The sequence below is a fragment of the Tenrec ecaudatus genome, chromosome 14, assembly GCF_050624435.1.
Source record: "Tenrec ecaudatus isolate mTenEca1 chromosome 14, mTenEca1.hap1, whole genome shotgun sequence".
NCBI classification, from domain to species: Eukaryota; Metazoa; Chordata; class Mammalia; order Afrosoricida; family Tenrecidae; genus Tenrec; species Tenrec ecaudatus.
The window spans coordinates 37,076,756-37,093,144 of record NC_134543.1 but is presented as its reverse complement, the minus strand read 5'-3'; the positions used below and the strand labels follow the sequence as shown (position 1 = coordinate 37,093,144).

The following is a 16,389-nucleotide window of genomic DNA, read 5'->3' as shown; positions in this document are numbered from 1 at the left end:
CAGTTCAGAACCACCAGCCAGTCTGCATAAGATGGGGCTTTCTACTCCTGCTAACAGTGGAAGTCTTGGAACCTCACAGGGGCAATTCTACCCTGTCCTATAGGGTTGCTGAGTTGACCCTGTCCCGATAGCAGTGAGTTTGTTTTGTTTGAATGTAACGAGTGGAAATGCATCTTTGTTGAGTTGTGTTTGTGTTAGCTAGTTACTGCTGACTCCATAGGTCTTCTATGGCCCAACCCTGCTCTGGAGGTATCTCGGAGTAATGATCCCATCCCATGCCCTATGGATGGTCTCTCTCAGGAGATGACGAAGCTGATGCCCAGAAAAGTCACGCACCCAACACAATCCCTAGTAAACTAAGAGTCGAGCCAAGGCCTGTTCCAATCCTGTCTGTCTTCTCTTCAGATTGCAGAGGCCACCCTCATCATGGCCAGCTACATGAACGGCTGCGCTGCAACTGTGAACACCCCCACCAGCCCGCCTGCCGCCAGGCAACCTGGGGAGCTGGACGGGAGACAGCTCTTTGCTTCTATTCCACGTGATACCAAGGGGCCAATGTTACTGTGAAGACCTCCTATCCACCATACTCCGGTTTGGTCCCTGTAGGATTAACTGTATATCCTGGGATGTCTGTTACTACTGTGATGGGTCTAATTGTCCTCTTTGCTTGATTCTGTGAAAGGTTTTGAGTATTTCGGTCTTTATTCTCCAGGTGCCTTACTATGTTTCAGGGCCCAGCTTCTTGAAATCTAGACCCAGTGATGACCACTCTCTTTTCCACAAGAATATTGAACTCTGGCTGCTACCTTCTACTAGACATAGACAGGGAATAGTCTACTGTATCTGAGGGCATCAGTGCTACACGCCAAGGTACTCTCAGGGAAGCTAGTCTTTTCTACAATATGTATGGTCCTTATTTGGGGATTTATACTTGAAGTTTTCCCAACATCCCTGAACAGGATAGGACTGAAATTCCTGATTCAACTGAACCTCTAACAAAAGCCTAAAACTTAACTTCTTTCCCAGGTGGGAAAGGTGTTAGCTTAAGGTAAGGCTGGATAACCAGTAAGACTCACCCTTCCTTTACTGGCAAGCAGGTGACTATGCCTTCTAGGGTAGTGACTCTTGTCTTTGCAGAACTAGCTTGCCCTGCCAAGACGGAAGCTTCTTACACATCAGACTGTAAGCCAAGCTCAGGACCCCACAGCAGCAGGGAGGTTCATTTGGCCACTCTGGGGCCATTTGAATGATCGGGCAGGGCTCAGCGAAGGCTGTGCTCGAGACTGTGGGGTGAGGTGGTCAGGTGTTTGCCCTTTCTTTGGTAAGTCACACAAATGTGTTCTGCTTTTTGCTGTTCTGAAAAGCTGGCTACACACAGATGAGTCAAGAACACAAACCCTCCAGACTCAGTGTCCTAGAGACTTCTGGCAAAGTTTTGCTGGGAATTCGTTTGCGGACAGAGGGCACATTTGTTCTAGCCTGATAGCATGAGGTGAAAGAACACTTCAATTTCTGCTGCCGTCATGAGACGATACCCCACCCCCAGCTGACAGCAGAGGACATAAAAGATCATTGTTGTCTCCACCTCCTAAACAAAGGGGGGAAGGGGGAGGACACAAGAAAGAGTTCACACTCTGATTGTCCAATACCTGAGAAAATGCATTTTATTTCACAGCTCATTTGTCAGTAAAGTGCTCAAAACAGGACTGGCTTAGCAGTAGCATCCAAGAACCTAGCCTTTCAACCCTAACAATGTGTGCTGCCAGCACACTGCAAACACGGCTGGATCGAGCTCGACATCGCAGCTGCTGGAGGCTCCCCCTTGACTCTTTAAACTAACAAGCATGAGAAATGCCTAGCAGTCTGCAGCTTATAAATGAACTTGACTTTGTAAGGCAGGCCATTCTACAGCCATCTCCCACTTCTTTTTCCACCTTTCCACTAGGATTTGAGGATCTAGCTGAGACATTTCTACCTCAAACAAATCAACATCTCACATAGACACCGGTTCCTGGAAAAAACCCTAAAGGGCTCGTGTAAATAAAAGACAGATTCTAACTCTGATTTTATAAAATCTTGAGTGTCTGTGGACCAATGAGGTTATTATCTACCTGGCAGTACATAAAAAATTAAGAGGGTTAGGGAAGGAGGAAAAAAAATTACAAGAAAGATCAAACAAGAATGGCACTTCATACTGAACGTGAGGCCACTATTTCCCCCACCCGCTCCTTCCCAACCCTTCAGGATTGCTCTGAGTATATTAATTTATACAGAAGATGCTTCCCTATAAAGAAAGGCTTCTATAATTCTCTTGTTTAATCCTTCTGTAACAAAATAACCTCATGGCTGAAAACCAAAGTCAGATTTCTATCTGACCTTTTGTCTCATCCCTCTTGGCAAAAGCAGCCTTTGAAAATGTAGATAATGCTGAGTAACAGAAATGTGCCTGACACCCATGACTGAAATGCCATGATCGTGTTTGTCAATAAAAAGCAGCTGTCTGTAAAACAGGCAATTATTCTGTATGTTTTGGAAGGAGACTTATTGTGTGAAGTACGAATTAACCCTGTACACAACACAGGAGCTAGGCGACATTTCCTTTTACTAACCAGTACCTGAAGGGGTTCCCTTCTCGTTTAGTAACTTTCATACACGGGTGCTATGCAGTGGGAAATACCCTTTCTCAAGGTACTCGCGATCAGTTGCCCACTGTCTCGTTCCACACATTTCAACAAAAGTACACTGAATGTGCTTGGGAATTTCACAAGGGTTCTTTGCTGATATTATTTTTGACATACCATTTCTTAATGTCTCCGCTCAGGTGGTAAAGTAGCCAAAACTTTCCCAAGGGAACACTGACGTACACAGAAATATGTTGCTCACACAATGAGTTCGGTCTCGTCACCTGCTCTATGTATGGCTCTGAGATCCAAGTATCCACACTGGTTCCTAGGAATGTGTCCACCTGATGGTTTCGCATCCAGGAAACAAACCAGCCCCTATGGCGTAAGAGTCCTCTCCCATGGAAGACAATACTGGGGCTCAGGGCCTTGTGGATGTGGCTTTCCGGTGTGCCAGGATCTCCTGGCAACTCCTGTACACTTCAATCAGGCAGTCCAGCCGGGGTTTGGCATTCTGAATTCCAAAGGGGAAAAATGCAGAGTCAAGATGAACGAAAGAGTGCTGAGTGGTGCTGCACCCATGTGCAGTCTCAATCTCTCCCCCACATCAGGGGCCTAGAAGGCAGCAATGTGAGCTCAGAGGGCAGAAGTGCAGGCCTCACAGCACTCTGCCGGGAAGAATCCAAAACTGCCCACAGCCCAGCCTGTGAACCGTGTTAAGGAGGAGCTCAAAAGACAGTTTCTGAATCTGTCTGAATTTCATGACCTCTATCTAAAAATAAGCAAGAGGAATAACAAGGGCAGTCCCCTTTTGGGAAGTATGAGCTGAGATACAATCCTCAAAGATAGGACAGTTGATCATGTAAACACTGAAAAATGTTTTACGAAATGAATTGCAGCACAACCAAAACTAAAAGAAAAGGCACAGAATGAGAAAAGCATGTAGAATATTTAATACGCGCTACCCAAAATAATATAAAAAATCATTACAGATACACAATATCTAGATTTTAATAGATTAATAGAGGTGGTGGATAGTTTAGAACAGAATGAATACTGATAGGAGATACTTAAAGAAATATGAAGAGTATCATTTAAAGACATTAATTTTAAGATGCCTTAATCTAACTATTAAAATAAAAAGTAGATGAATCCACCGCTAGCCTAGACTGTAGAAGGTCAAGTTCAAATTCCCAATACCATAGTAAAGTGGTCCAATTTCTGGAGCCCAATCTCAAACACTAAAAAAAAAAAAAAATCCACAAAACTATTCATTAACTTCAACAGTTATAATTTGAAACTACATTGCAAAAAATATATTTAAGTTAGTTGCCTTAGATCTGTGAAAAAGAAAAGGCAGTAATTTATTATAATTATATCTGGCCAAGTTTTTTTTTAATAAGATCAAAATCACTTGACATAATTGTAAAAGCAAGCAATAAAGTGACTAAACTGATATTTCAAAATGATAGAATGCTTTAAAATACGTCAAGTGGCCTTTGTAGAGGCATGTAAATGTACTAAATAATGATTTAAAATCAAAGCAAAACACACAATGGTGTATAATACTAAGCATATGATCCGTGAAACGTAGGTCAAACTATAATAGAAGATCAACAAGACTCAGTGTATGAGATATAATTTTTTAGGCAGATGATGTTACATATTTGACTTTTCCCCCGCCCCTAAAATTTTCATGAGTTCCTATTATTTTTGAAACTTTAATATGGCTCAGAGAAGAACGTTCAAAGTAACTAAAATCCTAATTATCACTGAAAATGGCTGCCTGATTTCCTCAAAAACTCTGACAACTAAAATTTACATTCCCACTGACTCGAAATTACAGTGTACATGCAGGAGGTGGGTGGGAGAAGAGGCAGATTTCTCTGGAGAAAGCAAGCTTAGAAAAGGATCATATGCTCACCTGGAAGACAGGGACTACCTGGGATATCCCATGTGGTTCCAATGGATCCTTCAATAAAATGCAGAGGTAGTAAATCACCTTCTGCTGTAAGAAAATAAACCAAACAGCAGAAGTCTAAGTGTGACTTGTTTTCTTTTCCGTCTTCTCCACGGGAGGCTCAAAGCTTTTTCATAAATGATGTTCTCTCTTAAGTAGAGGAACACTTGAGAGCCCTAAAACAGGAGAGAAGTATCATCTCATTCTTTACATGGCAGAAAAAGTATTGTGAAACTGGGCCAGGAACTAGTTGAAGAAGTGATGATTTTTTAAACCTGTTGTTTCTCTTTAAAAAATAAAGGTCTATCTTTTCAACCTATGTTTCACTCTTCAAATTTATAAACATGTCTGCCAAAGAGAACACTTGAAGTACGAGAGCAGAAATGTTCTCATTTATCCTGTAGCATCAAGCACTTCGGGTATTAGGACTCAGTCTGCCCCCCGCAAGACCCATCTGCTACTTCCTCCAGAAAGGCCTGTCATACTTGCCCCTTTCGTGATCCATGGGACATACATCATGCACCGTTATTTTCGGCCTCTGGGGAAGCCTTTATTCCAGTTACAGTATGTGATGCCACCTGGCAGGAATCTGTGTAACCCTAAATAAACAATGGTACCATCCCAGCTCACTTGGGCTGTGTATCCCACTTCATTGTATAGAACCCATATTGTATTAAACATGTTTCCCTTTGATTTCCACGTTTTCCATTTCTAAAAACACATGGCATCAACAAAAAAATCCAAAACAGGAACTAATTATGTTGTGGAAGGGTTATCATGCAAATACTTACCATGTAAATAGCCTCGTTAATGATAATATCCTTCACCTTGCCCATCTCAATGAAGGTGGTGCTTTCTTTGCCCGAGGCGTAGGAAGATGTCAGCTGGATGCCCAGGGAATCAATGATTAATAGGGTCTCCTGATCAATCTTCACAAAATGAAGGTAACCAAGCAGGCCTAAGAGGGTGATGAAGATGGCAGCAGAGAGGATCATGCTGTTCTGAAGAGAGAGCCAAACAGAGGCAGTAAGATTACCAAGTGGTCCTCCACACACTGTTGCTGTAAATCACAAGTCAACTCTAGACTGGTGGGGGCAGGGGGGTGTGTGGGGGGAGGGGGCAGGTATCAGAGAGGAATGGCAAAAACCACTGTTGTGCTTATGAGGTGACCAGACGAAGAAAGAAACGTGTGGAAAGAAAATCATACCAAGAGACAAAGCACTCTGTTCTGCAGCTCATTCAGGAGTCCTTGGTTAAGTGCTTCACTAAGATGGGAAAGATGGGTAGTTGAAACCCAGGGAGACAACTCTGTCTCCATCTGCTTCCAAAAGGCCCTACCTTTGAAAACCCTACACAACAGCTCTAGTCTACACACAGGTTCACCATCAGGCAGAACCAACTTGGTGGCAATTAATGAAAATGCTCAAATGAACAGTGAAACAGACCCAGACAGATCTCAAATGGACTGGACGGGTGAACTCACAGCAGTGTTCACCAGCATGCCGATCTCAGAGACATCTTCCAAAAGTGCAATTTAGGTCCCGGGTCTTTTCCTCTCAGGCTCCCTCGGCAGAATTTATAGTACAAAATCATGGACTGAACAACTGTGAATGCTTAGCGCCCGTGCAGCAGATACGAGCCGAGCCGTTGCCTATTCTACTGCCACTTCCTTCTGGTGTGAGTCACGACTGGTTTTCATTCTTCCTGCCAGTGACTGGTGAAGGGTGGGCACATGACAACGCTAACCACCGCGATGTGAGAGGTCTGTCAGAAGGACTTCTGAAAACACATCTTAAAAAGAAAAGGTCACTTCTTCATGAGTTTCAGGAGCGCTGGTGGCCTAGTGGTTACTCCTTGGGCTGTGATCAGCAAGGTCAGCAGTTCAAAACCACCAGTCACTCTGAGGGCGAAAGCCAAGGTTTTTTACTTTTAAAACTATAATCTCAGAAACGTTCAGGGACAGTTCTACCCTGCCCTACGGGGTCACCATGTGTTGGCGCTGACTCGGTAGCAGTTTGTTTTTTCACCATGAGGGTCATGGTGAGGATTTTGATACATGGCATGGAGAGCAGCTCTGCTCTTCTGCTTAGAGAAGACACCGAGCAGAGAACAGCCACAGATGAAAAGAATCAGGACCCCTTCAGTATCTTATATAATAACCACTGGACACTTCCGCCGCTAAACTTTCTTGTTTTATTAAATAAAGCTTTGTCTCTTTAATAAGTCTCATAGTAGTTTGGGGTTACTTGCAGCTAACGATAATGGATGTCATAAGGACTATTTATGCCCTTGACTCTTAAGACACACATTTATACCCTTTTAACATTTTTGAAGTTGAAGTGCTTTTCAATTGATGGGTGCTTCTTTCATGTGGTACTGTCTCTCCCACCTCCCCCACAGTTATTATTTTAAATAATAAATGACCTAGGACCAAAGAGAGATAATTTATGAACTTTCTACAGGTTGTCATTCTCTGACGACAAGAAGCATCTTCTTATTCTTTGTATTTTTCTAATTTATACCTAAGAGCAAGTGTTAGATCAGGGTCTTCAAACTATTTGTACTTATGGCCTGTTTTTGTATTGTTCACCTAGAGCCAAGGGTGGCTTTCAAATTTTAAAAATTGTGAAACAAAGAAGACATAATAGGCACCACATGCAGACTACTATATGGCTTTTTGTTTTTTTTTTTTAATCATTTTATTGGAGGCTCATACAGTTCTTATCACAATCCATACATAGATCGTGTCGAGTACATTTGCATATATGTTGCCATCATCATTTTCAAAACATTTTCTTTCTACTTGAGTCCTACAGAGCTCTTTAAAGGAAGTTTACTAGACATAATTCTGCTCAATAACTATTTGTTACAATTCTGCTCAATAATTATTTGTGGACTGCTAAATGGACAATTTGGTGCTAGGTCTCTGATCATCCAAAAATACCCACACTTGGAGCTAGCTCTCTGTCTGGTTCTCTAGTACAGTGTCTTTTGGGTAGTCTGACTTTCATAAGCATTATGGAAGAATGGACAAGATCTGCTAATTAGCTGACTGGCTCACAAAATATATTACCCTCGGTGCTACACAGCTTTTAAAAACCGCTTATAGCGGTCTAGACAAAGACATGCACATATGCAAATATATATATACGAGGATGGGGAAATAGATCTATGTGCCTATATTTATAGGCTTAGTATTAAGGTGGCGGAAGGACCTTGGGCCTCTACTCAAGCACTCCCTCAATGCATGAATACTTTCTTCTATTAAACTGGCATTCTATGATGCTCACCTTCCCGACATAACCGCTGAAGCCAAAGCGGGTGAACAAGCAAATGTGAAGAAAACTGATGGTGCCCAGCTATCAAAAGAGATAGTGTCTGGGGTCTTAAAGGCTTGAGATAAACAAGGGGCCATCTAGCTCTGAAGCAACAAAGCCCACATGGAAAAACACACCAGCCTGTGTGATCTTGTGGTTCCGAAGGGATCAGTTATTAGGCATCAAAGAACAAAAAAATAATTTCATTCGGTGCACACCCCCATGAGAATACTGCACAGTCCTGACCCAGCCACACTGTGCTCCTGGAGAGCCTGTCGCAGCCAGTGCCAATCCATGTCACTCAGAGGCTGCCTTGTTCTCACTGACCTGCTTACCAAGCATTGTGTCCTTTTCCGGGAACCAGTCTTTCCTGGTAACCTGTCCAAAGTACATGAAAGAAGTCTCACCAACCTGGTTTCTAAGGAGCATTCTAACTACATTTCCTCCGAGATGGATTTGATGTGTTTTCGGCAGTTCGCAGTTTCAATTCAATTCTTCTCCTGTCTTCCTTATTCATCCACTAGATTTTGCATGCCTATGTAGACTGAAAGTAGCATGGCTTGGGTCAGGTGCACCTTAGTCCTCCAAATGGCATCTTTTCTCTTTAACACTTTAAAAGGTCTTGTGTAGATTTGCCCAATGCGATACGCCCTGGGATGTCTTGACTGCTGCTGCAATGAGTGCTGACTGTGGACCCAAGTCAAATGAGGTCCTCGACAACGCTCACATCCTGTTTATCATGATGTTGTCTACTAGTCCAGTTGGGGGCATTTTTGTTCTTTACACTGAGTTGTAATCCATATTGAAGGCGGTAGTCTTTGATCTTCGTAAGCACTGCAAATCCTCTCTGCTTCCAGCTGCATGCCCCAGGTTGTTGATGAGCCTTCGTCCACCCCAGATGCTGTGAACTTCTTCATCTAGTCCAACCTCTTGTGCTATCGCTTACCATATAGATTGACCAGGCATGGTAAAGGATACAACCTTGGCAGAATATGCAACTTTATTTTAAACTCTAGCTCTTTGTTCTATTCTAACTACTGCTTCTTGGTCTCTATACGAGTTCCTCACGAGCACAATAAAGTGTTCTGGAATTCTTATTCTTTACAATGTTACCCACAGTTTATGATCCACAGTTAAATGCTTTCGCATGGTCAATAAAACATGAGTTTCAATGCAGACTAAGGAAGCTGCTAGGAAAAAAACGTTGTGAGGAGCTGATAGCAGGGGCTCAAGTAGAAAATGTTTTGAGAATGATGATGGCAACCAATGTACAAATGTGCTTGACACATGGATGGATTGTGGTAAGAGTTGTAAGAAAAAGAGTTGTACGAGCCCCCAATAAAGTGATTTTAAAAGTAAATTTATAAATAAATAATCGTTGATAGAATTTCTCAGTTCTTCGTCAGTTGATGTGTAAACCTGAGTAACAGTTGTATTAACTGGCCTACCTAGGATGCACATAGATATTCTCCTGTGGTGTCCAGCATTGTACCTCAAGATAGATCTTGAAATGTTATTTTTGATGACGAATATGACTCCATTCCTCCTGAATGTATCATTCAAGTATAGTAAAGCGTGATTGTCAGATTCAAAGTGGTCATTACTAACTAGTCCATTTCAGTTCACTAATACCTGGGATATTAACCTTTATACAGTCTATTTCATTTTTTATGACTTCCTAAATTCATATTTGTACATCCCACTGATTCTAATCGTATTTGTGGCTGCTTCTTCTCAAATTTTGAGTCATGCCACGCCAGCAAGTAGAGGTTCCAAAAACCCTGTTCTATCTGTATCATTATGGCCAATTTTTTAAAAACAATTTATTAGCGGCTCATACAACTCTTATCACAATCCATACATATACATACATCAATTGTATAAAGCACATCCACACATTCCCTGCCCCAATCATTCTCAAGGCATTTGCTCTCCACCTAAGCCCTTTGCATCAAGTCCTCTTTTTTTCCCCCTCCCTCCCCACTCCCCCCTCCCCCATGTGTCCCTGGTAATTTATACATCGTTATTTTGTCATATCTTGCCCTATCCGGAGTCTCCCTTCCTCCCCTTCTCTGCCGTCCCTCTCCCAGGGAGGAGGTCACATGTGGATCCTTGTAATCAGTTCCCCCTTTCCAATCCATTCAACCTCTATTCTCCCAGTATCGCCCCTCACACCCCTGGTCCTGAAGGTATCATCCACCCTGGATTCCCTGTGCCTCCAGCCCCCATATGCACCAGTGTACAACCTCTGCCCTATCCAGTCCTGCAAGGTAGAATTCGGATCATGGTAGTTGGGGGGAGGAAGCATCCAGGATCTGGGGGAAAGCTGTGTTCTTCATCGGTACTACCTCACACCCTAATTAACCCATCTCCTCTCCTAAACCCCTCTATGAGGGGATCTCCATTGGTATGGCCAATTTTTTGAGGAGGCAGATCTTCCCCAGCTTTGAAATCTTTCCTTCGGACTTGAAGGATCACTCATCTTCCAGCACTCTACCAGACAATATTCCACTGTTATCCATGAGGTCTTCAGTGGCTAATCCTCAGAAGGAAACAGTCCATTCCTTCCCCCCAGTCTGTTCCTAGTCTGGAAGCTTCGTTAAAAACTGTACACCCTAAATGACCTGCAGGTATTAGAAACCACTACAGAGTCGCTTCCAGCACCACAGCAACACCACAGTGCAACAAACTGACAGACGAGTAGTGGGAACAATCTGGGTAGTTAGTACTAAATTGGCACCTAACTTGCTATGTAAACGTTCACCAAATACAAAATTTATATGTTACAATCATTAAGAAGAATAAAATTAGGTCCTGGCCCCTGTAGAGTCTCATGTATTCATATATTGGAGAAGACTATGATACTGACTTTAGTAAGGAAAGAAGACTTCAAAAAGGACTTACAGTGGGTAATTAGTGGCAGGGTAGTGGTGGGTACTAAAGAGCGTGTGTACAAAAGGGAGGTTAGCAAATATCCCAGGTTGGAAGAAATCATGAAAAACCCTGTACCTCTGGTGAAGCCAAGAATTCAAAATCCGGGCGGGATGATCGCTGATGAGTAGTAAATTCTTAGATTTGAGCCATGTCAGCATTCTGAGAAAGTAACCCTAAAGTCTCTCTGGAGAACCCCGTCCTACACATGCCCCCGAAGCCCTTTCGTTTATTTCTTCCCATCTCGTTCTTTTCTGTCTAGAGTTCGAATCATGACATAATCCTTTGGGTTCTGGTGAAGCCCCTACCCAAGGGTACTTCCAAAGGGTGATGGAAACATTCCCTTATCTTTCCGTTCCATTTTCCGCCTCTTTTATGGACGCGCACGGACACACACACACACACAGAGACACAGAAGCAGAGTTTCCGAGGAGCGTAATGACGGATGGGCGCGCGATCCACCGAATCCGTCCTGACTTCCCCGAATGAAGTCAGTCACTAGGAGCACGACCAAAGCGCGCCCGGGAACGTTCTCGGTGTCGGCACGGTGGGTCCACGGGCGCACGGGGGGGACCCGGGAGAAGGAGAAAGCAAAAGCACAAACTTCACGAAATGTCATGAGAAAAAATTTTTTTTTCTTTTTAAGCCGACCAGCTGCGGAAGGCGTCTCCCGCCGCCTGGAGCCCCGAAGTCCCCGCGACCCCGGCGGGAGGCCCAGCCCTCCCCACGCAGACCCACGCGGAGCCCGCCCTTGACCCCGAGGGCGGGACGAGGCCCGGCGGCCTGTACCTCGCAGAGCGTGAAGAGCGCGTAGGCCGCCAGCCACACGCTGCAGGTGACAGCGGTGAGCGAGCGCAGGGAGAGGCGCGGGCAGCTGAGGCAGAACTCCCGGCAGGACGGCGAGTAGTGGCGGCGCTGCAAGGCCAGGCGGCCGCCGCAGATGTCCGAGAAGGCGAGCTCGTCCTCCATGGCCGTCTCCCCCGCTCTCGTCGGGCAGCGCCGCTCTAGCCGCCCCGCCGCGTCTCGCTGGCTCCACGCCCACTTCCGGAGAGCGCCCGCGCAGCCGCAGTTCCCGCCAGGGGCCCGGCGCGTGTGCCCACGGGCCGCGGAACCGCGCTCCGCCGCCGAGCGCCGCCTTTGAGTTCTGTTTCTAAGCCAGGGGCCACCCGCCCGCACACCGTCCACGTGCCATTCGTTCATGTAGCACCTAGTGAGGGAGCACCCGGTACGTGTGTTCGTTGCCGGCGCCGAAACTGCCGAGGTGACAGTAAGTAGCTTCCTCTAGTGGGAGCCGATCCAGAAGGATCTGTCAAGAATTGAATTTCACTACCGGGTTTCCCCCGCCCGAATCTCCGCCGGGAGGTAGACGGGGGCAGTGTGGGGTGCAGAGTGGGAAATGAGGTTACTCGATTGAAGGGATAGCTAGCTCCCTGAGGGTCCCCGCTTCTTCACTCAGATGTCAAGCCAAGTCTTGACACATGTCCATTGGCCAGAACATCCGAACAGGTCGTTAGGTGCCATCGAGTCCATTCGGTCCATAGCGACCTTAGGAAACACTGCACGGTTCTGTAGCAGCCTGAGTTGTTCCGATGCTTGAGCCGATTGCGGCAGGCCGGCAGCGTGTCAATCCATCTCTAAGGGCTTTTCTCTCCTTCACTGCCCCTCTCCTTTACCTAACATGATGCCCTTCCCAGGGACTGACTGGCCTCTCCTGACAACACGGCAAAGTCTGTAAAACAAGCCTCTCCATCCTCGCGCTAAGGAGCCTCTGGCCATACTTCTTCCAAAACAGATTGGTTTGTCCTTTTTGCAGTCCATGGACTTTCAGTATTCTTCTTCAGCAAAATTCAAACACATCAGTTCTTCCATCTTATTCAATGTCCAACTTTCACATGCGTATGAGGCAAATGAAAATATCACGGCTTGGGCCAGGTTTACCTTAGTCCTCAAAGTAACACCCTTGCTTTTCAATAAGAAATCTTTTGCAGCAGATTTACCTAAAGCAACTTATCTTTTGAAGTCTTGATTGTTGCTTCCATAACCATTGATTGTAGATCCAAAGAAGTCAAAATTCTTGACAACTTTAACCTTTTCTCCACTTATCCTAATGTTACCTATTGGCCCTGTTGTGAGGATTTTGACTTTCTTTACATTGAGTTGTAGATGTCGCATAGTAGACTCCAATTCATGGCGCCCCCCCCCCCCAGTATTACAAAGTTGTTGTAGTTGTTGGGTGCTGTAGATTTGGTCCTGACTCACAGCAGCCTGAAGTACCATGAACGAGACACTGCTCGGTCCTGTGCCATGGTCACAATTGTTCTGATGCTTGAGCCCATTGACGCAGCCAGTGTAGCCCTCCATCTTGTCGAAGGTCTTCCGTTTTTTTGCTGCCCCACGACTTTACCAAGCATCAGGTCCTCCAGGGACTGGTCTCTCCTACGACATGTCCCAAGGACATGAAATGAAGCCTCACCATCCTTTCCTCTAAGGAGCATTCTGGCTGGGCTTCTTCTAAGACATAGTTGTTTGTTCCTTTGGCAGTCCATGGTATTTTCCATATGATTCACCAACACCATAATTCAATTCAAATGCTTAACTCTTTTTGGGTCTTGCTTATTCATTGTCCAACAATTATGTGAGTATGAGGTGAGAATACCATGGCTTGGGTCAGGCGCACCTTGTCCTCAAAGTGACATCCTTATTTTGCAAGGGTCAGTCTGCTGCACATGACCTCTGTAAAGGGTTAAAAGCCCCGCCAACTACCATGATCCGAATTCTACCTCCCAGGACTGGATAGGGCAGAGATTGTACACTGGTGCATATGGGAGCTGGAGGCACAGGGAATCCAGGGTGGACGATACCTTCAGGATCAGGGGTGTAAGGGGCGAGGCTGGGAGAGTGGAGGGTGAGTGGGTTGGAAAGGGGGAACTGATTACAAGGATCTCCCTGGGAGAGGAACGGCAGAGAAGGGGGGAAGGGAGACTCCGGATATGGCAAGATATGACAAAATAACAATCTGTGGGTTATCAAGGGCTCATGAGGGAGGGGGGAGCAGGGAGGGAGGGGAAAAAAAAGAGGACCTGATGCAGAGGGCTTAAGTGGAGAGCAAATGCTTTGAGAGTGATTAGGGCAAAGAATGTACAGATGTGCTTTATACAATTGATGTATGTATATGTGTGGATTGAGATAATAGTTGTATGAGCCCCTAATAAAATGTAAAAAAGAAAGAAAATGATTAGGGCAAAGAATGTACAGATATGCTTTATACAATTGATGTATGTATATGCATGGATTGTGATAAGAGTTGTATGAGCCCCTAATAAAATGTTTTTTTAAAGGGTTAAAAAGCAATGATGTCACTTTGAGGACTTAAGTGCACCTGACTGAAACCCTGTTGTTTTTAATCACTTCATATTATATAATGACTGGGTAGGAGCATGCAAATAAGATATAGATGACTCTAACACAGGGATGGGTCAGTTTTATCATACCTCTGGGTATAAAGCAAGACATTTCAGAGGAAGGAAGAGGATTTAATTCCACGACGACTAAGAAAGGAAAGCCACGAGGGGAGCATGTAAGAGATCCCTGCCTGAAGTGGCAGAGGCAACAGAGGCACCAGCAGCTGCAGCACCTACCCCATGAGACTGAGCAGTGAGTTTCCTGACCCACAGAATGATTGACCCTAAATGTATTTGACCAAGAGAATGGCTTGAGAAATGGAGTGCTCTGAACACTTATCAGCATTAAAGGAGCTCTGTAACACTGACTTGAGCAGGAGAGAGGCTGTGTGACCGACAGAGACCAAGAAGCAGAGAGACCTGCCTGCTGACCTTCTAAGGCTTTCTGATCCTGACTTGACCGAGACTTCTCATTTTCCATTTGTTTCCGGCAGGTTTATAATTGCCTGGGTAAGGACAGTTGTAATGGAGCAGCAGCAGTCACTGAGCTTTGAATCTGGCAGGGGCTGTAGGTGCCGCAGGCACTGCACCCTGATGCTGCAGGGTGGTGGGCCCACCCTGGCCAGTATGATGGTGAAGTGTTTCCTGGGCCAGAGCATGCTGCAACCTTTTCGAATACTATCCCAGCTGAAGCATTAAAGAACTTCTTAATAGCTTAATAAGGGTGAAAGTCCAGGTTCCTACCTTGATATTTGCTTGTAAGGGGAAGGAGGGGCCACAGTGTTTTTCTGCAATGGTCACTGCAGTATAGTGGTTATTAGTTAAATGCTTTCTATTTTGCTAGTCCCGCTCTTTCATTGTTCTTTGCCTACACAGAGCAAGCCATCTTTGTGGCTTTTTGTCTGTACCCATTGGCATTTCCAGGTGCTAGCTTCTCCAGCACCCGTCTGGAATATATGAGACAGGAAAACGCTCAGAAGTAAACACTCAACCTTAATCCTCTGGTCCTGAGCTCCCTCGACAGTCAGCCTTGCTCACTTCACATTTCAGGCTTATATTTGCTTTATATATATAAATACTCTTAGTGGACAAGACAAAGTATATATATATACACACACACACAATATTTTCAGATGCAGCAGTCTCTTCCTTTGCCCATTGAAGACACATTTATAATAGGTGTACATTATCCATGGAGTAAGGACAGCACAGGACTCAGCAGCGTGCTGTTATGTTGTACCAGAGTCCCTGTGAGTGGGAACTGATTCCGCGGCACACAACTACCACATCCATGAAGTAAAATTCACAAGCTACTGTTTACTTTTTCCACACTCTTACTGGTCTCCTTTGATGAACAGCAGGCTTCATATTAGTAAAGACCACGCTATCAATCTTTTTTTATGGTTAGAATTTTGACTCGTTTTTTCATGTTCTCTTTAAAAAATCTTTACTACTCTAACGCCATGATTTCCCCCCTAGAAACTTTATTGTTTGACCCTTCATATCTAGGTTTATGATCCATTTTTAATTAATTTTTGTTTAATTTGAAGAGCTCAGGTCCTTCCCTCCACCCCATCCTGGCCAGTGCCATATGTTTAAACCACCATCCTTTCCGCATTAATTTCAGCAACGTCTTTTTTTTTTAAGCCAAGTGCCTGTGTAGGTGTAGATTCTGTTTTGCTCTTTGTTCTATTTTGTCTTTCCTTATATCAGTGTTAAAGTGTTATTCAATTACTGTAGCTTTACAGTAGTCTTGATGTCTCAGTGTTATATCCTCCCAGCTTGGTTCAAGGTTGTATGGGCTATTCTAAACCCTTTGCATTTTTACCCAAAATCTTCCTGGGATTGCACTGAATCTATGGATCAATTTGGAGAAAATTGGGATCTTAAAATTATAAGTGTTTCTTTCCATGAACCTGTTGTATGTCTCCACGTACTAGATCTGCTATCTCTTAGACATGTTTAATAGTTCTCTTGCACATCTGTAATTAAGTTTATTCCCAGATACTTGTATTTTCCCCAAAAGTATTGTTTTTATTTATACAGATGTAGGTGGAGTAGGAGATATTCCTTTTTCAATCCAGGGTCTCCATGATGTTGCTCTGTTTATACAAAACACACTGTCAAGTGGCTTCATGGGTTTGGTAAACTAATTATGT

The 16,389-nt window shown here is 44.4% G+C and overlaps 2 protein-coding genes across 4 annotated transcripts in view; one reads left to right on the top strand and one right to left on the bottom strand.

Moving 5' to 3' along the window:
- PLEKHH1 (pleckstrin homology, MyTH4 and FERM domain containing H1) overlaps positions 1-2,921 on the top strand; it is a 51,043-nt gene extending 48,122 nt beyond the window's left edge. Inside the window, exon 28 of the mRNA XM_075531052.1 lies at positions 406-2,921. Coding sequence (XP_075387167.1) covers positions 406-567 — 162 coding nt within the window. The 3' untranslated portion in view covers positions 568-2,921. The remainder of the gene's footprint in view (positions 1-405) is intronic.
- Positions 1,647-11,836, bottom strand: PIGH (phosphatidylinositol glycan anchor biosynthesis class H). 3 transcript variants are annotated; one of them, XM_075531049.1, is made up of 4 exons: positions 11,619-11,836; positions 5,373-5,582; positions 4,546-4,629; positions 1,647-3,135 (listed from the first exon to the last, which is right to left on the bottom strand). In XM_075531049.1, the coding sequence occupies exons 1-4, from the start codon at positions 11,796-11,798 to the stop codon at positions 3,043-3,045; spliced, it is 567 nt and encodes a 188-aa protein (XP_075387164.1). In that variant the 5' UTR covers positions 11,799-11,836; the 3' UTR covers positions 1,647-3,042. The 3 variants fall into 3 exon arrangements, with proteins under 3 accessions (XP_075387164.1, XP_075387165.1, XP_075387166.1); XM_075531050.1 differs by having other exon boundaries at positions 4,546-4,626; XM_075531051.1 differs by having other exon boundaries at positions 4,546-4,593.
- Between the last annotated feature and the right edge of the window lie 4,553 nt (positions 11,837-16,389).

What these genes read in the sequence shown, in the direction of transcription:
- PIGH (XM_075531049.1), bottom strand. Translation starts at nt 11,798, where the DNA reads ATGGAGGACGAGCTCGCCTTCTCGGACATCTGCGGCGGCCGCCTGGCC. An exon ending in CGCTCTTCACGCTCTGCGAG is followed by an intron (nt 5,583 to 11,618) that starts GTACAGGCCGCC and finishes CTCTCTCTTCAG; the next exon opens with AACAGCATGATCCTCTCTGC. An exon ending in AGGTAGTCCCTGTCTTCCAG is followed by an intron (nt 3,136 to 4,545) that starts GTGAGCATATGA and finishes TTTGGAATTCAG; the next exon opens with AATGCCAAACCCCGGCTGGA.